The 16,898-nt window shown below is 36.0% G+C and overlaps 1 protein-coding gene across 3 annotated transcripts in view; it reads left to right on the top strand.

The window, feature by feature from the left end:
* The window catches only part of LOC113231218 (zinc finger and BTB domain-containing protein 17-like), a 44,520-nt gene that overhangs the window by 6,894 nt on the left and 20,728 nt on the right, over positions 1 to 16,898 (top strand). For 2 of the 3 annotated variants that reach the window (XM_026465425.1, XM_026465426.1), the window contains exons 4-5: positions 3,423 to 3,609; positions 4,465 to 4,689. In XM_026465425.1, coding sequence (XP_026321210.1) covers positions 3,423 to 3,609; positions 4,465 to 4,689 — 412 coding nt within the window. The remainder of the gene's footprint in view (positions 1 to 3,422; positions 3,610 to 4,464; positions 4,690 to 16,898) is intronic. The other variant, XM_026465427.1, reaches the window with a different exon arrangement.

Here is a 16,898-nt window from a genome sequence, read left to right as displayed (position 1 = left end):
GAGTTTTAAGTCTTGTAAAATAAGTCACGTGGAACTCTGTAGATGGCACAACCTACCTTGCCATATACTTGATCTAGACGTAACAAAGTAAAGAGAGGTGGTGGGGGTCCACCCCCTACCTAGTTTATGCATCGCTCCCCTTGCGCTCTAGATCGATGTCGAGAGCCAAACACATGGATAATAAAAAAAAAACTTGTTTTCGCTATTACATACTGTAGACTACATAATTACCCGCACTTGTTGTATGCTATGTTTCCTCTTTTGCTGGACGTCTGGCGTTTTATATTATGGAGTACTTATATTACCATTTATTACTTTTTCTTCACTGATTTCATGACATTGTACCGAAGTCAATCATCCAATAATAGACCTTCGGGCCTTTTAACAGCGCCCTTTATTAAGTATATACGTAATATATTTATGGTAGACGGGGAGATGTGAAGTGTACAGTTGAAATAATAGCCATTTGCGGGGGCAATTATTTTCGCGCGAAGCGAAAATTACTACTCAGGGTAGCAGGATGAATCCATCTATTCTCCTTGCTTTATTGTGATTTTCGTTGTTGTGCTAATGTGGCCTAAGGTTGATTTTATATTTTACACACGTTGTGACGAAATACGGCTTTGTTGACCTACTTTATATGGGCAATGAAACCATTGTTTGTTAGTATGTATAAGTAGACATATACAACAATATATGGCTTCCATTTTAAGAAGTACGAATGTAACGATAGTCGTATTATGAAATTAACTAAAGGTAGTAACTACAATAATTTGCTTTTTTGTTTTTTTAATATAATGCAAAGTAAAAAGTAAACAATTCAGCGGTCCCTCTTTTTTATAATAATCAAACAATGAGCCGAACAAGCGTGCGTCTGATGATAAGCGACACGCCTATCCATGACAGTTGCAGTGCCACTCAGAGCTTTAAATCGTAAAGACCTGAGGGTGCGTTCCGACGATTGTCGCGTATGGCCTGTTCTCATATCACGACTATCTGTCGTGGATGTGTTGTGGACGTTTATTTTATCGTTGAATGACTGTCGTGTCTACTGTTCCCACTAGAGCGTGGCGACAATTTATCGGTTCACGGCATTCGCCTTGATCGTCAAATCGTTTGAAGCTACGATTATCTGTCATCACATTTTTATCGTGACTTATTTATCGTCAGACGACTGTCGTACCAGCTCTTCCCATTGTCACGACAGTCTGTCGTCGTTACATCAAAAATGTCGGTGAACGACAGTTAATAGTGTTGTTCTGTGTTGTGTTATTCTGTTGTGTGAACAACTTCATTTAAATATACGATCCACTAGACTTTAAACTAAGTATTCGACTATCTATTGTCACGACATAATAGAAACGCGCCCTGATTTGTTTGACATTGCCACTGGCCGTCACCCTGAGACGCAAAGTTGACAAGACGCATATGCCTGTTGTTTCACCAACACTCGTACCGTTCACATTACTGCTTGGCGGCAGAAATACGTATACTGAAATAGGTGGCAGTACTTCAAAGTATGTATGGTGACGTACTTTAGAGCCCAAGCGGGTTCACAGTGTTCTATACTGTCCCAATCAGTGGAAAACGACTTCAACCAATAGACAAGAACATTCACAGCAATTACATGTTCCAAACAAAACACTATCAATAGTGAGTGTTTTGTTTTAGTGTTGAATCTTGTCAAAGAGTATCAGTTCCGTAATACCGGGGACAGACGTGACAGTCTATACTTTTTGGGATTGAGCTATGCAGGCAGCTGATATTGAGTGTTTACCAATGATATTTATCCATAGTTGGGGATTTATCCATAGTAAAGCCCCTGGCACAGTCGCTTATTAGTTGCACAATACATTTCATTTTGCTTTGACCCAGGGGCCTTCCCCTTACTATTTATAATTTATTATATTACTAAAAACAAATTAAGTAAAAGTAATAAAAATACAGTCGAGTTGTTGAAATTATTGGTGTTGTGCACTTTTCCTTGTGGAACGGCAAATATCTTTAGACCATGCAGTCTTTTTAAATTTCTTAAATTTATACGTATATGGTAACCATAATATCAATTTTATTCATAGTATCTCTACACTGTTATTGTGTAGTCGGAACACTCTGTTGATTATATGATATTGAAGTGTTGTGTCTTCACCGCACGTCAGTGAAACACAGCGTATGTTTGGAATACCGCATCTAGTACGCTAGTATCTACATAGATATCGTTGGTTAAGCATTAGAAAATATGAACTCAACAAATATGTACATTTCTCACAGTCACAATAAGCCGAACACTTGGAAATACTCCACCACTTAATTAGTCGAGGTTTACCCGAGGACCTATGGTAATAAACTAATTTAAACGACGATTTGGTTAAAACAACTCTTACATATTATTTTAAAATAATTGTATAATATGCAGCATAGAAGTTACGACCGCTAATGTAACTTGTGTGATTGTAAAAATAACAATAGATAATATTCCCCTTTATTACAACTGTAGTGGACAGTATATCAATGGGATTCGGGTGGGTGCTATCAAAGAGTGATCAATACCAAAGTAAATGTACTTACAGTTTAATAAAAATCAACGTACAGCTATCAACTAAAACAATAGTGACAATAACAAAAAAAGTAAGGATATGGAAAAAGTGTCGATACATTTTGGTATCGAGTACTTTTCCTTTCGATACTTTTTAGGTATTAGTACTTTTTGACAAGTATCTTGAATAATTCCTCCTTAGGACATGTTTAGGACACCTCATATCATAACGCAAACAACCTTGCGATTTTTTTAAATAGCAATCTTCTTCACAAATTACTCGGCTGTATAGTGTATGCCATCATTTGCCTCTTTATAAGAATGAGAATGAAGAAAAATAATTACAAACATTTGAATTAACATACCTGACAAACATTATATTTGAGTACCTCGCAATTCCGGCGAAGTTTGTTTCTTCTTCAGAAAGTTTGTTCTCAAAAGCAGGCAATACAATATCAAAAACGAGAAACAGACTGTTACCAAATAGATTTTTGTTTTTAAGTGATTATAAATTTATGTAACACAAATTATGTGAAATGACGATTGATTGAATTGATCGATTAATTAAAGTCTTTTATTATTTGTTTCAATTAAAAATCATAAATCAAATAAAAGACTTCTTAACTCGTGTTTTATTTTGTCTTTGAGTAGGGAAATTTTGTAGGACAAAAGCATCGATACCTTGAGGTATCGATACTTTTGTTTCGATACTCTGTCCCCAAAGAAAAGGCGCAAAAAACAAGTACATTTAAATTTAGAATTTAAATATAAAACTAAACTCAAAGACTATATAAAATACATATATACAAAAAAGGTTTGTAGCGACTGGTGCTATTCGCTACAATAACATTTATATATCGGTTCTAAACACCATCTGTTCCCTCAGATCCACATGTACCAACAATCAATGATGCGCGCTGAAGACGTTCGACGGCGGCGTCGTGACGATAATACCACACACACAGCTGTCAATAACATCTTGGCAGCCGCAGCTAGAGAAATGGAGGAAGCGCGCCATGCAGCCTCACGACCGGATAAAATCGTCACTAGTATACAAACGGAGCAAGACCAGGGTGAGTGCTAGGTTAAACTGTGTTGTTATACTACGTCTTGTCAGCTATAAGCTAGGGAGATAGAAAAAATACGACATAATACTGCCGTCCACTAACTAAAGGCGGCTAAGTGACATATGATCGAATAACCGTTTTAAAAATACAGCACAAAATTCTCTTGTATAAACAGTTACAACGTTTTCGCCTTATCGGAACTTAATCTAACGATGCATAGCTGGAATATCATTAAACAATTTCAATATTCTAAAACTGGGTTATGGTATTTTATCTCAAAAAAATATTTTGTCATTTAACCGCGATTTATATAGTGCGCGGCAGAATAGATTACATAGGTAACAATGTCTTCGGTAGAATACAGACAGAGCAAAATCAGGGGGAGTTGTGTAGTCTAGTTATGTATAACAAGAGGAAACATAATGTATGAAGCAGACTACAACATTTTAACAGCCGCAGCTAGGAGAAGGTAGAATTGCGGCATGCGGTCTTGCGGTGTAGTTGTAGCTAGTATACAGACGAAGCAAGATTGTAGTGTGTAGTTTGGGGGTTGGAGGTACGACATGAAAGTTATCGAGCGACAACATCTCGACACTAGCAACTAGGGAGATGCAGGAAGCGCAGGAATGAAGCCACAATGTTGTTGTCATTAGCAAGACAATGTTGAGTGGTAGTCTCGTAACTAATGTCATCGTAAAGGAATTATAAAATGTGCTTTCACATTAAAATTTACGGCAGGTCGATATTAAACACTAATGGAGAAGGCGTGTTAGACTTTGGGAGAAATGTGGCAAGCTGACACAATTACTGCTTTTTGAAAGTATAGAAAAGTCGTGTTAAATTACCCATTTACTACAACAGCAGCGGCAGCAGCTGTAGCGGCAGCCGCGGTAGCAGAAATGAAACGCGAACACGAAGAAGAAAGGCCAAAGAAACGCGTGTCCATTCTCACACCCGAAGATGACAAACTGCGCGCTAAAAAGAAGATGACCGTGCGCTTCCAAGACGACGTAAAGACTGATGAGCGCCATGAACGCTACGAACGTCATGAACGGAGTGAACGACCTAACAAATCTTCTTCGCCTGGTAAGTTATACTGTTTTTTTTTAATATTTTTATGAGATATCAAATGACGGAACGAACAAGACGTGGGCCTGATAGTAAATGACACACCGAACCATTGCTGATCTGCAGAGCACTGCCACTGTACCCGTCACCCTGAGGTCGCAAATTTGATACGGTCGCGGTGGCGCGTTCAGTGGATACATTGCACGCAAACGTTTGTCTTGTGTTGCATATTCAACACACAAACCTTGAACGCACCACTGTTGCGAATTTGGCCTAAGACAAAAAATTGTCAGGACCCATGTGCCTGTAGTATCCACAAGCACACTTCCTTCCAAACCGGAACGCAATAATGCTCATACTAGTGCTTGGCGGCAGGAATAGGTAAGGAGCAAGTACTTCCTTGGACGAAATCTTTAACAATAAGCTGTTTTTAATTTTCATTGCATTGATATTCAATTATTTTTTATGTGAAATTACTCCACTAGTTTGTTATAATTATTAATACAAAAATCAAACACTCAGAAAAAATTCCTTCGATCCGTTCCGTGGCTTAGTTGGTATAGGGTCTGGCACGGTATGCAAGAAGACGTTGGTTCGAATCCGGCCGGATCGAAGGATTTTTTTCCGAGCGTTCAATCTTTGTATTAATAATTACAACAAGCTCTGTTGTTGCTGAAATTAAATATGCAATAAAGTGTGTTTTTATACTAATTTAAAATGTAATACCTAGCAATGCTATATACTATACAGATTAGCGACAGAATATCTAACTACGGCATTTCGATTTTTTTGAATAAATTATTTTTCGTGCATGCGATCTAAAACAGTCGTATGTCAAACCGGACAGCGGCAAATTAACTGCCTAGTGACTACACTATATGCACTAGCATTGCTACCCTAAAAGAAGTCTGAATCATCTGACGTGCTCATAAGGGCTTGAACATTTTATTGAATGTAATTTCTACTCTATTGCCAACCCACCAGTTAAAGCGTGCGTGTATTGGCTCACGATACAACCTCTTAATTTCGTAGTGAAATATCTCGCATCCGCATTTTCACATAGTTAGTTTTTGCTGATTTTTGTTGAAGAAAAAATCATAAACTTGCTCAAATATATTATTAAATATTAAATAATAAAAAAGTCGATAAAAATATGGACAATAATTTTTTTTGTGTTTGTGTTGTATTTAACATGAATGCGATCGACAGGTAAAATTTGGTCGCACCGTTTTGTTTCCTCATTAACTGCCCTAAATAAAGCTCCCTGTGAACGACCAATAAAATTGTCAAATTTTTAGTCTGCGATCGTCTTTAATGCGTTTTTTGAAATAATGTACGTATTTGATGTGTTTATTGGAAATATAGCTGGATTGAGTTTTTTAATTCAAAATTGAACGTCTGCTGGCATGTTTGTCAAACTAAACGTCAGTTCTCGTCTAATCGTAGTAATGATAGATAGATAATTTTAAAGGCTGGCCAGATGTTGTTCGAAACCGGAATTCATGGGGGAGGCCTTGCAGTGGGACTGAACACGCTGTTAATAATAAGAATGAAAGTAAGTCGTCAAAAGTTTTGTTGTCTATGCGTAACCGTGGCCGAACGGTTACCATGCCGGACTGTCACGCAGAGGTCCCGGGTTCGATTCCCGGACCGGCAAAAGTGGTATGGCCAACATTTATTTTTCTCGTGAGTTTGGGTGTAATTTGTGGTTGTCTATTTGTGTGTACATGGCACCCACGACACAGGGTTTCCCTAGTGCGAGATTAGGAGTGTGTGCGTTATTATTATATTGCTACAGTCATGCCGAAATACTCTGTTTGTATTATTACTCATTGTGGTACGGTATGAGTATACAGGGACATGGCAGAGTCTGAACTATAGACAAATTTGTCAAAATTGTTTGATTTTTATTTGTAAATTTGACAAGCAAATTGGATAATTTAGAGGGCGCTTAAGACGTACGATCTTAATTCAGTTTTCAAAAGCAAACATTGTTGAGTAATCGTACTACGTTTTTTTAAAATTATGTATAAATATTAGACAACATCACATACATTGCTCTGATCCCAAAGTAAGTAGCTAAAGCACTTGTGTTATGGAAATCGGAAACAACGACGGTACCACAAACACCAGACCCGAGACAATATAGAAAAGTTTATTTTCTACGCTGACCCGACCGGGGATCAAACCCGGGACCTCAGAGATGGCAACATGAAAACCGGTGTGCAGGCTACTCGACCACAGAGGCGGACAAGATTAATATAAATATGAATGTAACTAATTGGTAAAATGAGTTTGACTTACGATACCGTATACAAAAAATAATAATAAACCGAAAGCCTTGATAAATTAATGCTACTTACAACAAATATGAGGGGATTGGTATATTAAAACTAAGTTGTCACGATGTTGTACTACCATGACATTCGTTAATTTTTCTGAAATTACTACACTAGTTTCTTATAATTATTATTACAAAGATCGAACGGTAAGAAAAATATTTCGATCCGGTTGGATTCGAACCAGCAGTGTTCGATCTTTGTATTAATAATTATAAAGTCATCTACTCTCCAATCGCCGTTTTATAACAGCAACTTGCATATTATACGTCAAAAAAAGCAACGAAGTTGCTAATTAACCAATGGCGTCAGGGTGTTTCCATAAAAAAAATATATAAATTTAGTTAAATATAAATAACCGCAGCTGGAGAGTAATAAAACTCGCGATAAACAACTTTTGTATTTATTTCAAACGTAATTGGGTTTCGTTTTATAAACGACACAGTAATTACGTCTTCATTTTATTTTATTAATACTTGATATAATACTGACTTTATCTGGTTTAATAAAATTTAAGTCTACAATGCGATTTGCATCCTTAAAACCTTAAAATTCACATAATTATAATAGTGAAACAAAAAATTTTAACGATTGAATGAATAAACTTTTTCTTATAGCACCTAAAAAGTTACAATGATATAATTGTAATGTAAGTAAGCACATTATAGTAATCCACGTACAACAGGCGGCCTTATTGTTGTGGAGCAAAAGTCGGAGGCAAGAGATGTTTAATATGGGAGATGTTTTAGTATGGGAGTGTCAGATGAGCTAAGGGACAACAGAGTGAAAGACTAAGGGTCGTATTCCAGAACTCTACTTAACGCTCAAGTCAGCTCTTGAGCAGACTTGAGTATGACTTCAAGCACTGGAAATACGACCGTAATGGCAAGGATTTGAGTATGATTTTCAGTGTTCACTGCAATACTGAAGTCCTGACTTGAGTATTGAGTAGAGTTCTGGAATACGACACTTAATGTCCTTTAAGTAAAGGATGCGTAAATGAAAATATTGTAGTGACGTAAAGAAGGGAAAATATGAATTTCCTTACGCCGACATATTTTCGTATATGTAAGTCATTTAAAAACCACAAATGCTTGGAAAAACCATATTAATTTATGAATCGTGTTCTAAGGCTTTCGTGATTGAAATAAAGTTAAAAAATAAAAAATACACGATTTTGGATGCGAAGAAAGGTGTTAATTTATGAAATTTGTTTACTGCTCGTCAGGCACGGTATGGCGGTGTCGCTGGTTCTTTATATTAATAATTATAACAAACTAGTGTTTCACAAATACTTTGTAGTAATTCACAAAAATAATTTAATATCATGGTTAATAAAACATCGTGATATGAATATCATTATTTTCATTGGTTATTGAAATAACCTTAATGTTACTGCTCGTAAGTTCATTGATTTAGAGATGCATATTACGATTACATTTTTATGAAGATCGATTCAATTGCATACGATTTAGCGATTATTTTAATCAATTCATTTCAATGCGATTTTAAAACGAATCAATTATCAATCAATTTATTACTGATTTCGTTAAGTACAGAAACGGAAAATAAAGAGGAGGGCAATGCTTTGGACATTAAGTTATATGACAGACATTATTATTGAAAAGTTCAGTTAGTTGTCAAGGATTGACATCTGTGAAAAGCAAAGAAAGAAATGATTAATGTTAAGCTATTAAATAATGTAATAAAGGTGCTTAATTATCACAAATTTTGAAACGATTTTTATGAGATCGATTCAAGAGCATACGATCCGATCCCTGGATCGATTCAGATGCATGTGATCCATTACGATCCAAAAAAGCAAAAAATCGTGCATCCCTACATTGGTTTTCTATTACCGTTTATTTACGTGAAATAAAGAACATGATAATACTTCAAAGATAAATGTAATAAAGTTTTTATGCACCACTTAAGCTAATAAACATTCATTAGCATATCAATAATGAAAATGCCCACAAATATAACGAAATATCAAAATTATTATTATAGCTTTTGAGACTCGTGAGTATTCATGTAATGATTATTACAGGTTTCTTAACGCCGGTATGTCTTTTTATTACGCGTTTGATATTTCACATCGGTTTCACGCTACGTTGTCACGGCACAGGTCAACTCGTGACAAAAATTATTTGTATCGGATTATGTCTCGAGAATTTTAATAACAAAATACATTTTTCTTAACGTGTTTTGTTATTTGTGTAAAATACGGTTTAAATATTTTTTTTTAGTGTGGCTACCTAACAGTAGGTAACTAATATCATGATAATAAAACATAATAATAATATTAATTACAATCAATATTACAATTTATAAAACGACATTTCTAGTCAACCTCAGTAGGGCTAGCATGATGTGCGCGACATGCGCGAGAGCGTCATAACGCGACATACTGCTATTCTCTCATAGAAATCCCGCGCTTTAGGGCTCGTGTGGCGTGCCGGCGATATGTCGCGACTGCGGTCGCGTCGTCTCGCAACGACATCTAACGACGAAATACAGTGCAGCATGCGGGCGACTAACGACGCAAAACTACCAGCGACCGACCGATAACTTAGTGAATTTTAGAATAATTATCGTTCCTACAGGGAAAATGAACATAGTATCAGAACTTTTTTGTTGGATAATTCCGTTTTACGGGGCCGTGCCATAGGAAGGATAAGAAGACTTAATATTCATCGAATTAATATTCTGCGGTGATTACTATGATCAATTAACCTATCTGGGTCCATTATTAAAATTTTAATTACTTATGTAATAATCTATTAATAATAGGAACATTAATGGATCATCTAGTAGTAGTCGCAAGCGACTTGAGACGACTGATCGCTACAAGTCTCACGACCAGTGGTCGCCGCTCGCGGGCACGGTGCACTAAGTTATTTAGTTCTACATATAAAAGAAGTCGCAGCGAGTTGGTGCGACCGCAGTCGCTAAATATCGCCGGCACGCTGCACCAGCCTTTACGGATATCTAGAATATATATACACATATATATATATATATATATAAAAGACGGGTGATGCGAATGAAGCTTCATACTTGATACTTGTCTTTTCATTTTGTCGAATATTACTTATTTGACAGTAATTGTTTCGGACGGATGTAGGAATAAAGAACGATTCAAATTCCGTATTTTAGACGTATAAAACCTACTTTTGAAATAGTCTAGAAGTCTCGTTTTTCCCGGTATTCTTGACACCGCGCTGTCTGGACATTTTTCCGGGTTCCGGAAATGCATCGACACTGGATTTTCCCCTAGCTGACACTCAGATTAAACACTGCCTTAAATTGCAATGTACAGTTTTTTCATAGCCTCTTATATTATAATTATTATCTTTTTGCTTATTACAGTCTTATTATTTTTGTTCTAATCGCCTACACAAACCTATTGTTTTTTTATTTGTCTAGCTTAATGACTGACTGGTAAATAATATTTTAAGACATAAGATCGCCATTTGTACTAAGTTGTATTGTGCAAAAAAGTCTAAATAAACTTGATGTCTGTGGACTTGTTATTATATGGCTTTATTACACCAAGGCTGCAATATAACGATGCACATCGTACGCTGACTTTTTTTATAATATAAAGCGACGAGACGAACAAGTCGTGCGCCTGATTGTAAACGACACGCCTGTCCATAACAGTTGCAGTGCCACTCAGTGCTTTAAATCGTAAAGATCTGTGACGCTGTGACCTCCTTGCATCGTCAACCCACCTTTTTATTTAAATTCCTTATTGTTTCTCACAGTCGTATTTAAATTCAAATTTTGAATTGTTCCATTCTTTTGCCTCACTTTCCGATTTTGTTTCGTTCCATCGACACTTCCTGCTCGACCGCGATAGCGGACGGAGCTACTTAAATTCTATCGTCTGATTTTTGATTCTTTTCTAGTTATAATCATATTAATATAATGTAAATCATGTATCATTCTTGATAAGTGCATAACAGTCTATCTAGTATCTGTAATTCATCATAACTCAGCCCGTTTAGGGGTAAGTATCTAATATTCAATATCATCAAGTTAGGGAGTGTTTCTATATCAATGTACCTGTTATATTTATAAATACCTTTATTTACTTTACCCTTTTACTTCTTTGTTATCACGACGTTAACAAATTTGTGGACCGGAAGTTTCCTGTTTTACTGCCGTGAACCTGGTCACGGCTTGTTAGGGTTACAACCCTTTCAGATCTTAGGAGCACTGCTGTCACCCTGACAATGTGACAGAGTTAATATGTCCCATGTGCCTGTAATTTCACCAACACCTTTACCCTTCCAAACCGGTACGCAATAATGTACACATTACTGCTTGGGGCAGAAATAGGTAATGTGGCAGTACTTCCCTGGACGAACTCTTTCACAAGGAGGTCATTGTAATTTTCAAAGCTGATTAAACACATTCTATTCATTCACAGTTTAAATTACATTTTCTCCCTCTACATTTATGATGAATTCTCCTGACCGTTTACGTCTTCGTCCACTGTTGGCTCACGTACCCAGTGATATTAGTAAAGATCCGTGCGCATAGGGGCACATGAGCACACAATGTAGTGGTATCTAGTCGGCGCAGATGGTCGGGCTTTCAGCTCGTCACGTCTGACATCCAACTCAATTCGTCGGCGGGTCTCAAATTGTGACATTTTGTTTGTTATAAAAGCTCTCCGTTCCGGGCGATTGGCTGCTTGCTTCCCTCTAAAACAAGCATTTAATATATTTACGCTGCGATCATTTACATCGTCAAAAAGGTATTTTAGGTATTTTCGGTCCATAAAAACTATTTTAGGTTTTTAAAAAAAGAAATTCCCCATAAAATTAGACTATAAAAATGTATTAAAGAAAACATGCCAGCCCTTTGGTGCCTTTATTACAGCTTAGTTGATTATTATAGACTTCCTAAAAATAAAAAATAAAACTATCTTCAGGTTTTGAAAGCAATAAAATATTGTCATAAAATTTGCCCATAGAAGTACTGTATAACAAATAATTATGCCTTTTAAAATTTGAATTCGTGTAAATAATAATAGTTAGTCTATATATATATATTAATAATTATATATTAATTTAATAATTGTTATTAATTATAGTTAATAGCGACATCTCTAGCCAGGGCTGGTAGCTGTAAAGTTACCTAACTGGGTCACGAAATACTTCCATAGATTTCTCATAGATGGCGCTACGGCTAAAAAGTCGTCGAAAACTAAATACAAAGATCCGACAAACAAGCACATTGAAAAATTCGTGAGATCCGCTGGTTCGTTCCGTGGTTTAGTTGGCATAGCGTCTGACACGGTTTGCTAGAAGACGTCTGCTCGAATCCGGCCGGATCGAAGGTATTTTTTGTAAGTGTTCGATCTTTGTATTAATAATTATAAAGTCATCTACTCTCCAATCGCCGTTTTATAACAGCAACTTGCATATTATACGTCAAAATATAATATGCAAGTAAAATATAAAATTTATTCAAAAAAATCGAACTGCCGTAGTTAGATATTCTGTCGCTAATCTGTATAGTATATAGTATTGCTAGGTATTACATTTTAAATTAGTATAAAATAAATTAGTATAAAAACACACTTTATTGCATATTTAATTTCAGCAACAACAGAGCTTGTTGTAATTATTAATACAAAGATTGAACGCTCAGAAAAAAATCCTTCGATCCGGCCGGATTCGAACCAACGTCTTCTTGCATACCGTGCCAGACCCTATACCAACTAAGCCACGGAACGGATCGAAGGAATTATTTCTGAGTGTTTGATTTTTGTATTAATAATTATAACAAACTAGTGGAGTAATTTCACACAAATAATTGAATATCAATTCAATACAAATTTGCTCATAGTAAATAACAAATTAAATTTCGCACATAAGTTCCTAAAAATTCACAGTTACAAGCCCGGATTCGAATCCACGGCCTTCTGCTTGAGAGGTGGCAGGTCAAACGGTTTACCACGGCCTTTGATTTCGTATATATTCCGAAAATTATCTCAATGTTTTTAACACAATAATTTGTTTATCTAAAACTATGCAATAAAAATAATGTTAAACAACTTGTGCGAATCGTACGCTGACTTCATCATGTCTTCTAAATTTGCTATATCTAAATAAATATCTAAGTTTTTAAACTAATATATAATTCCCCTAAAACTAGCCAAGTAAAAGCAAAACACAACTCGTACACTGACGTCATATAGCAAAAAATGTTTATATTACAATATAATGTTTGCCACACAACGATTGTTGAACATACGAATCGCAAACACGGGGCAGTCTTCGTGCATCTGTGTTACATGTAATAGGAAATTGTAAGTACGGAATCTGAATGAATATGTTATCGCGAAACACAAGGCAGATTGTTAAAGAATCTTTAAAAAAAAAGAAAACGTAATTTCTGGAATTTTCTTGAGAGTTTTTTTAATAGAGTTCGAAATTTGACTTGTAATATATATCTTAATTTCAGTCAACAGGGTACATATATATGTTAGATACATTTTTTACTTAAGGACTAAGTTAGTAAAAATACATCAAAGTTTGGTGCTTTTCAGCAAAGTTATTATTATTATTATATTAAGTGACGGGGCGAACAAGTCGTGCGCCTGATGGTAAGCTACACGTCTATCCATAACAGTTGCAGTGCCAATCAGAGCTTTAAATCGCAAAGATCTGAGGGGCACTGCCACTGCGCCCGTCACCCTGAGACATAAGTTGACAAGATGTGCCATTTCACCAGCACCCTTACCTTACCCTTCAAAACCGAAACGCAGTATTGCTTACATTACTGCTTGGCCGCAGAAATAGGTAAGGTCTCTACTGCTACTATTTGCTAACAAGCACCAGAAGGATAGAAGTAAAATAGACAGTTGAACGGCAGAAGGGATTAAGCGACACTTAGGGACTCACCACACTTATTAACTTACAACGCGGCTTGAGCCAATCCATGCAATAAACAAATGTCTATGCAATAAGAGCGAGAAAGACTGTTTCCATACCTTAACGCTTAAAATTTATATCACAGAGGAAATGAAACTATTTTTAACCAACTTCAACAAAAATAGGAGAAGGTTCGCAATTCGACTGTAATATTTTTTCCTATGTATGGAAGGGTGGAGTTGATAATTTGGAAAGAGGATACCTCATTATTGATCCCATTTAAAATTGAAGAAAATATTCCACCTTTAAGGGTGGCAAACTAGGGGATGAATGCGGTTTCGCGCACTTTCCGGTAACCGATTTCAATAAAACTTGGGAAACAGATGTAATTCGACGAACTTTTGAGGTCGGTTTTTTGTTTTACAAAAAAGTTACAATAATTTCGGACCAAATCGCGAATATGACTGTTTTTTCAATCAAATCAATGTTTAGGGCCCTTTACGGGTCCCATGGCCACGGCTGACTAAGATACTACAGTCATGAAGCTGCTATCTCTAATATTAATGCAAACCGCCCCGTTTTTCACTATAGTTACAAAAGTTATTAATTATGATGAAACCTTGGTGTGTTTGAAAAAACAAATATACACGATTTAGATTCGAAAAAATTGTTTCATTTCCTGTGTGATATACCTTCTACTATTATCCGCTAATTTTAAGCGTCAGCGGTCCGAGCGGTAGGGAAACAGGCAGTATTTCTCGCTTATAACGCATAGACATTTGTTTATTGCATGGATTGGCTCAAGCCGCGTTACACGTTAATAAAATAAGTGTCCTCGATCTGCGACCACGACTGTATAAAGTTGATAATGACTTCACGCATTAACTGCATGCTGTCGATCTGCATGTAATCGGTTTCGGCTGCATGCAGTCAATCTGTTACCAGCCTAAAATAAATTTTCATCTTATGACCGAGATCCCTACGCTAACTGGGAAAAGAGTTGATGAACTTCAAACAGTTAACCTGACATTCTCTCTACTAAATAAGAACCTCTCATACTCTTCAAAATAAACACCGTTTTTGAAATAAGTTCAGCCGTATAGACACTACGATGCCATAGACAGAAATACAATACACACAGACAAAGACATCAAGTTTATAAGAGAGAAATATAAAGAGGGGAGCTTTTTTTGCGTCGGGGTTAAAAAAAACTAAGCAAAATAACAGAATCGTAACGTGAAACAAAATAAATGGCATGTCGGTGACTCAGCATCTGAGAACTATACGAGTACAGAAGTCCTCGCAGTTATTCTTCTATAGCCCGTCATGAAGTAGAAAATAAGAAATAAAATATTTTATAATATCAGGTGACGGCACAAACAAGTCACGCGCCTGGTGGTAAGATGGCGTAATTGTAGTTGCACTCGTAATTTTTTATGGAAAGTTTTAATCATATCTCGAATTATATTTTTATTTTGATAACATACATATACAGGTAAGGTAAAAAAGTCAATAAAAGCTAGAATACTAGTAAGTAAAACTAGGATTTTTAAATTGTATGAATAAAATTTGGTCCCCACGCCAAGGTGCCCAAGATGCTGGCAGCGTTCCCCCTTTGTATGCTATGCTAATGCGTTTGGCAAAGTAGCTGCCTTTGGGTTTCCCAGACAGACTATTAATTATTTGGATAAAATTTTATACAGATGAAGGGCACTGGGATCCCACGGACCAAGGGTTTAGACTCCAAAGACTGTAAATAGGTAGTCGGCCGAGATCCTGGTACTTATTACGTTTCATATCTTTCTATATTTACTATCTAAAATATATATTGTACAGTCAAGAGCACATCAAGCTTAACACTTTGTATTTCGGACCGTTCTTATCATAAGCGGCATGGAGTTGGATTTAAGTCTTAAGTGTAAAGCTTGACGTGCTCTTGACCCTGTACTACATGTTATAAAAATTAAAAGTATTTATTAAATAATTATTTGTGTTTGACTTTTGCATGTTGTGGCAACCTTAAATTGAGTCAACACTTTGGCGCTACTCCATTTGAATTGTATAATCATAATTGTATTTATGTATGTGTATGACTTGTTGAATGTCCTAAATAAATAATTAAAAAAAGCTACACATAACAGTTGCAGTGCCGCTTTAGTTTTAAACTACAAAGATCTCAGGGGCACTGCCATTGCGCCCGTCACATTGAGACATAAATTGACAAGTTCCATGTGCCTGTAATTTCACCAACTTCCTTACCCTTCAAAACCGAAACGCAATAATGCTTACATTACTTCTCAGGGGCAGAAATAGGTAAGCCTTACCTATTTCTGCCGCCAAGCGGTTGTGTGTGGGGTGTAGGACTTGTCAACTTATATTGCTGGATTTTTTTGCGATTTAAAGCTCTGAGTGGCATTGCAACTGTCATGGATAGCTGTGTCGCTTACCACCAGGCGTACGACTCCTTCGGCCCGTCGCATGATATCATGAAATAAAATATATATGTTATATGACAATAATAACTTAAAACTAACACGTTTAAGCACCTAATAAATTACAATGACACAAATAACCATTAATATGCATATCGTACATTGAAACCAATACAATCACTAAATGAATATCTCGCTTTTTTAAATTTAAACTTATTGTCAGAAACTTTAAAGTTCATTTCCCGAGAGTTGACATTTTCGTTTAATGGCGGTATTGGTTTCAAACTACAACAAATTTTACTACCTTGGTATAACTCGTCAACCTAAGTGTGACTTACCCTCTTTTACCTTTCAACCGTTGATTGTTTTTTATTGCAGTATTTTGAACTGTTCAATGCAATTTGTATAGCTATTTGCATAGGCGCTATACAACACAGTTTTAGGAATTACCCGTCATTTTAGATACCGCGATATTAATAATAGAAAATTATCAGTATTATTACGTATATAGTACGAAAATACGTTTACAGCGTTTTATTTTTTATAATTCTGCATTCTGTTGA

Source organism: Hyposmocoma kahamanoa, unplaced genomic scaffold (genome assembly GCF_003589595.1).
Source record: "Hyposmocoma kahamanoa isolate Upper Pololo Valley unplaced genomic scaffold, ASM358959v1 65, whole genome shotgun sequence".
NCBI classification, from domain to species: domain Eukaryota; kingdom Metazoa; phylum Arthropoda; class Insecta; order Lepidoptera; family Cosmopterigidae; genus Hyposmocoma; species Hyposmocoma kahamanoa.
Note: the sequence above shows the minus strand (reverse complement) of the source record. Positions and strands in the feature narration are given on the sequence as shown.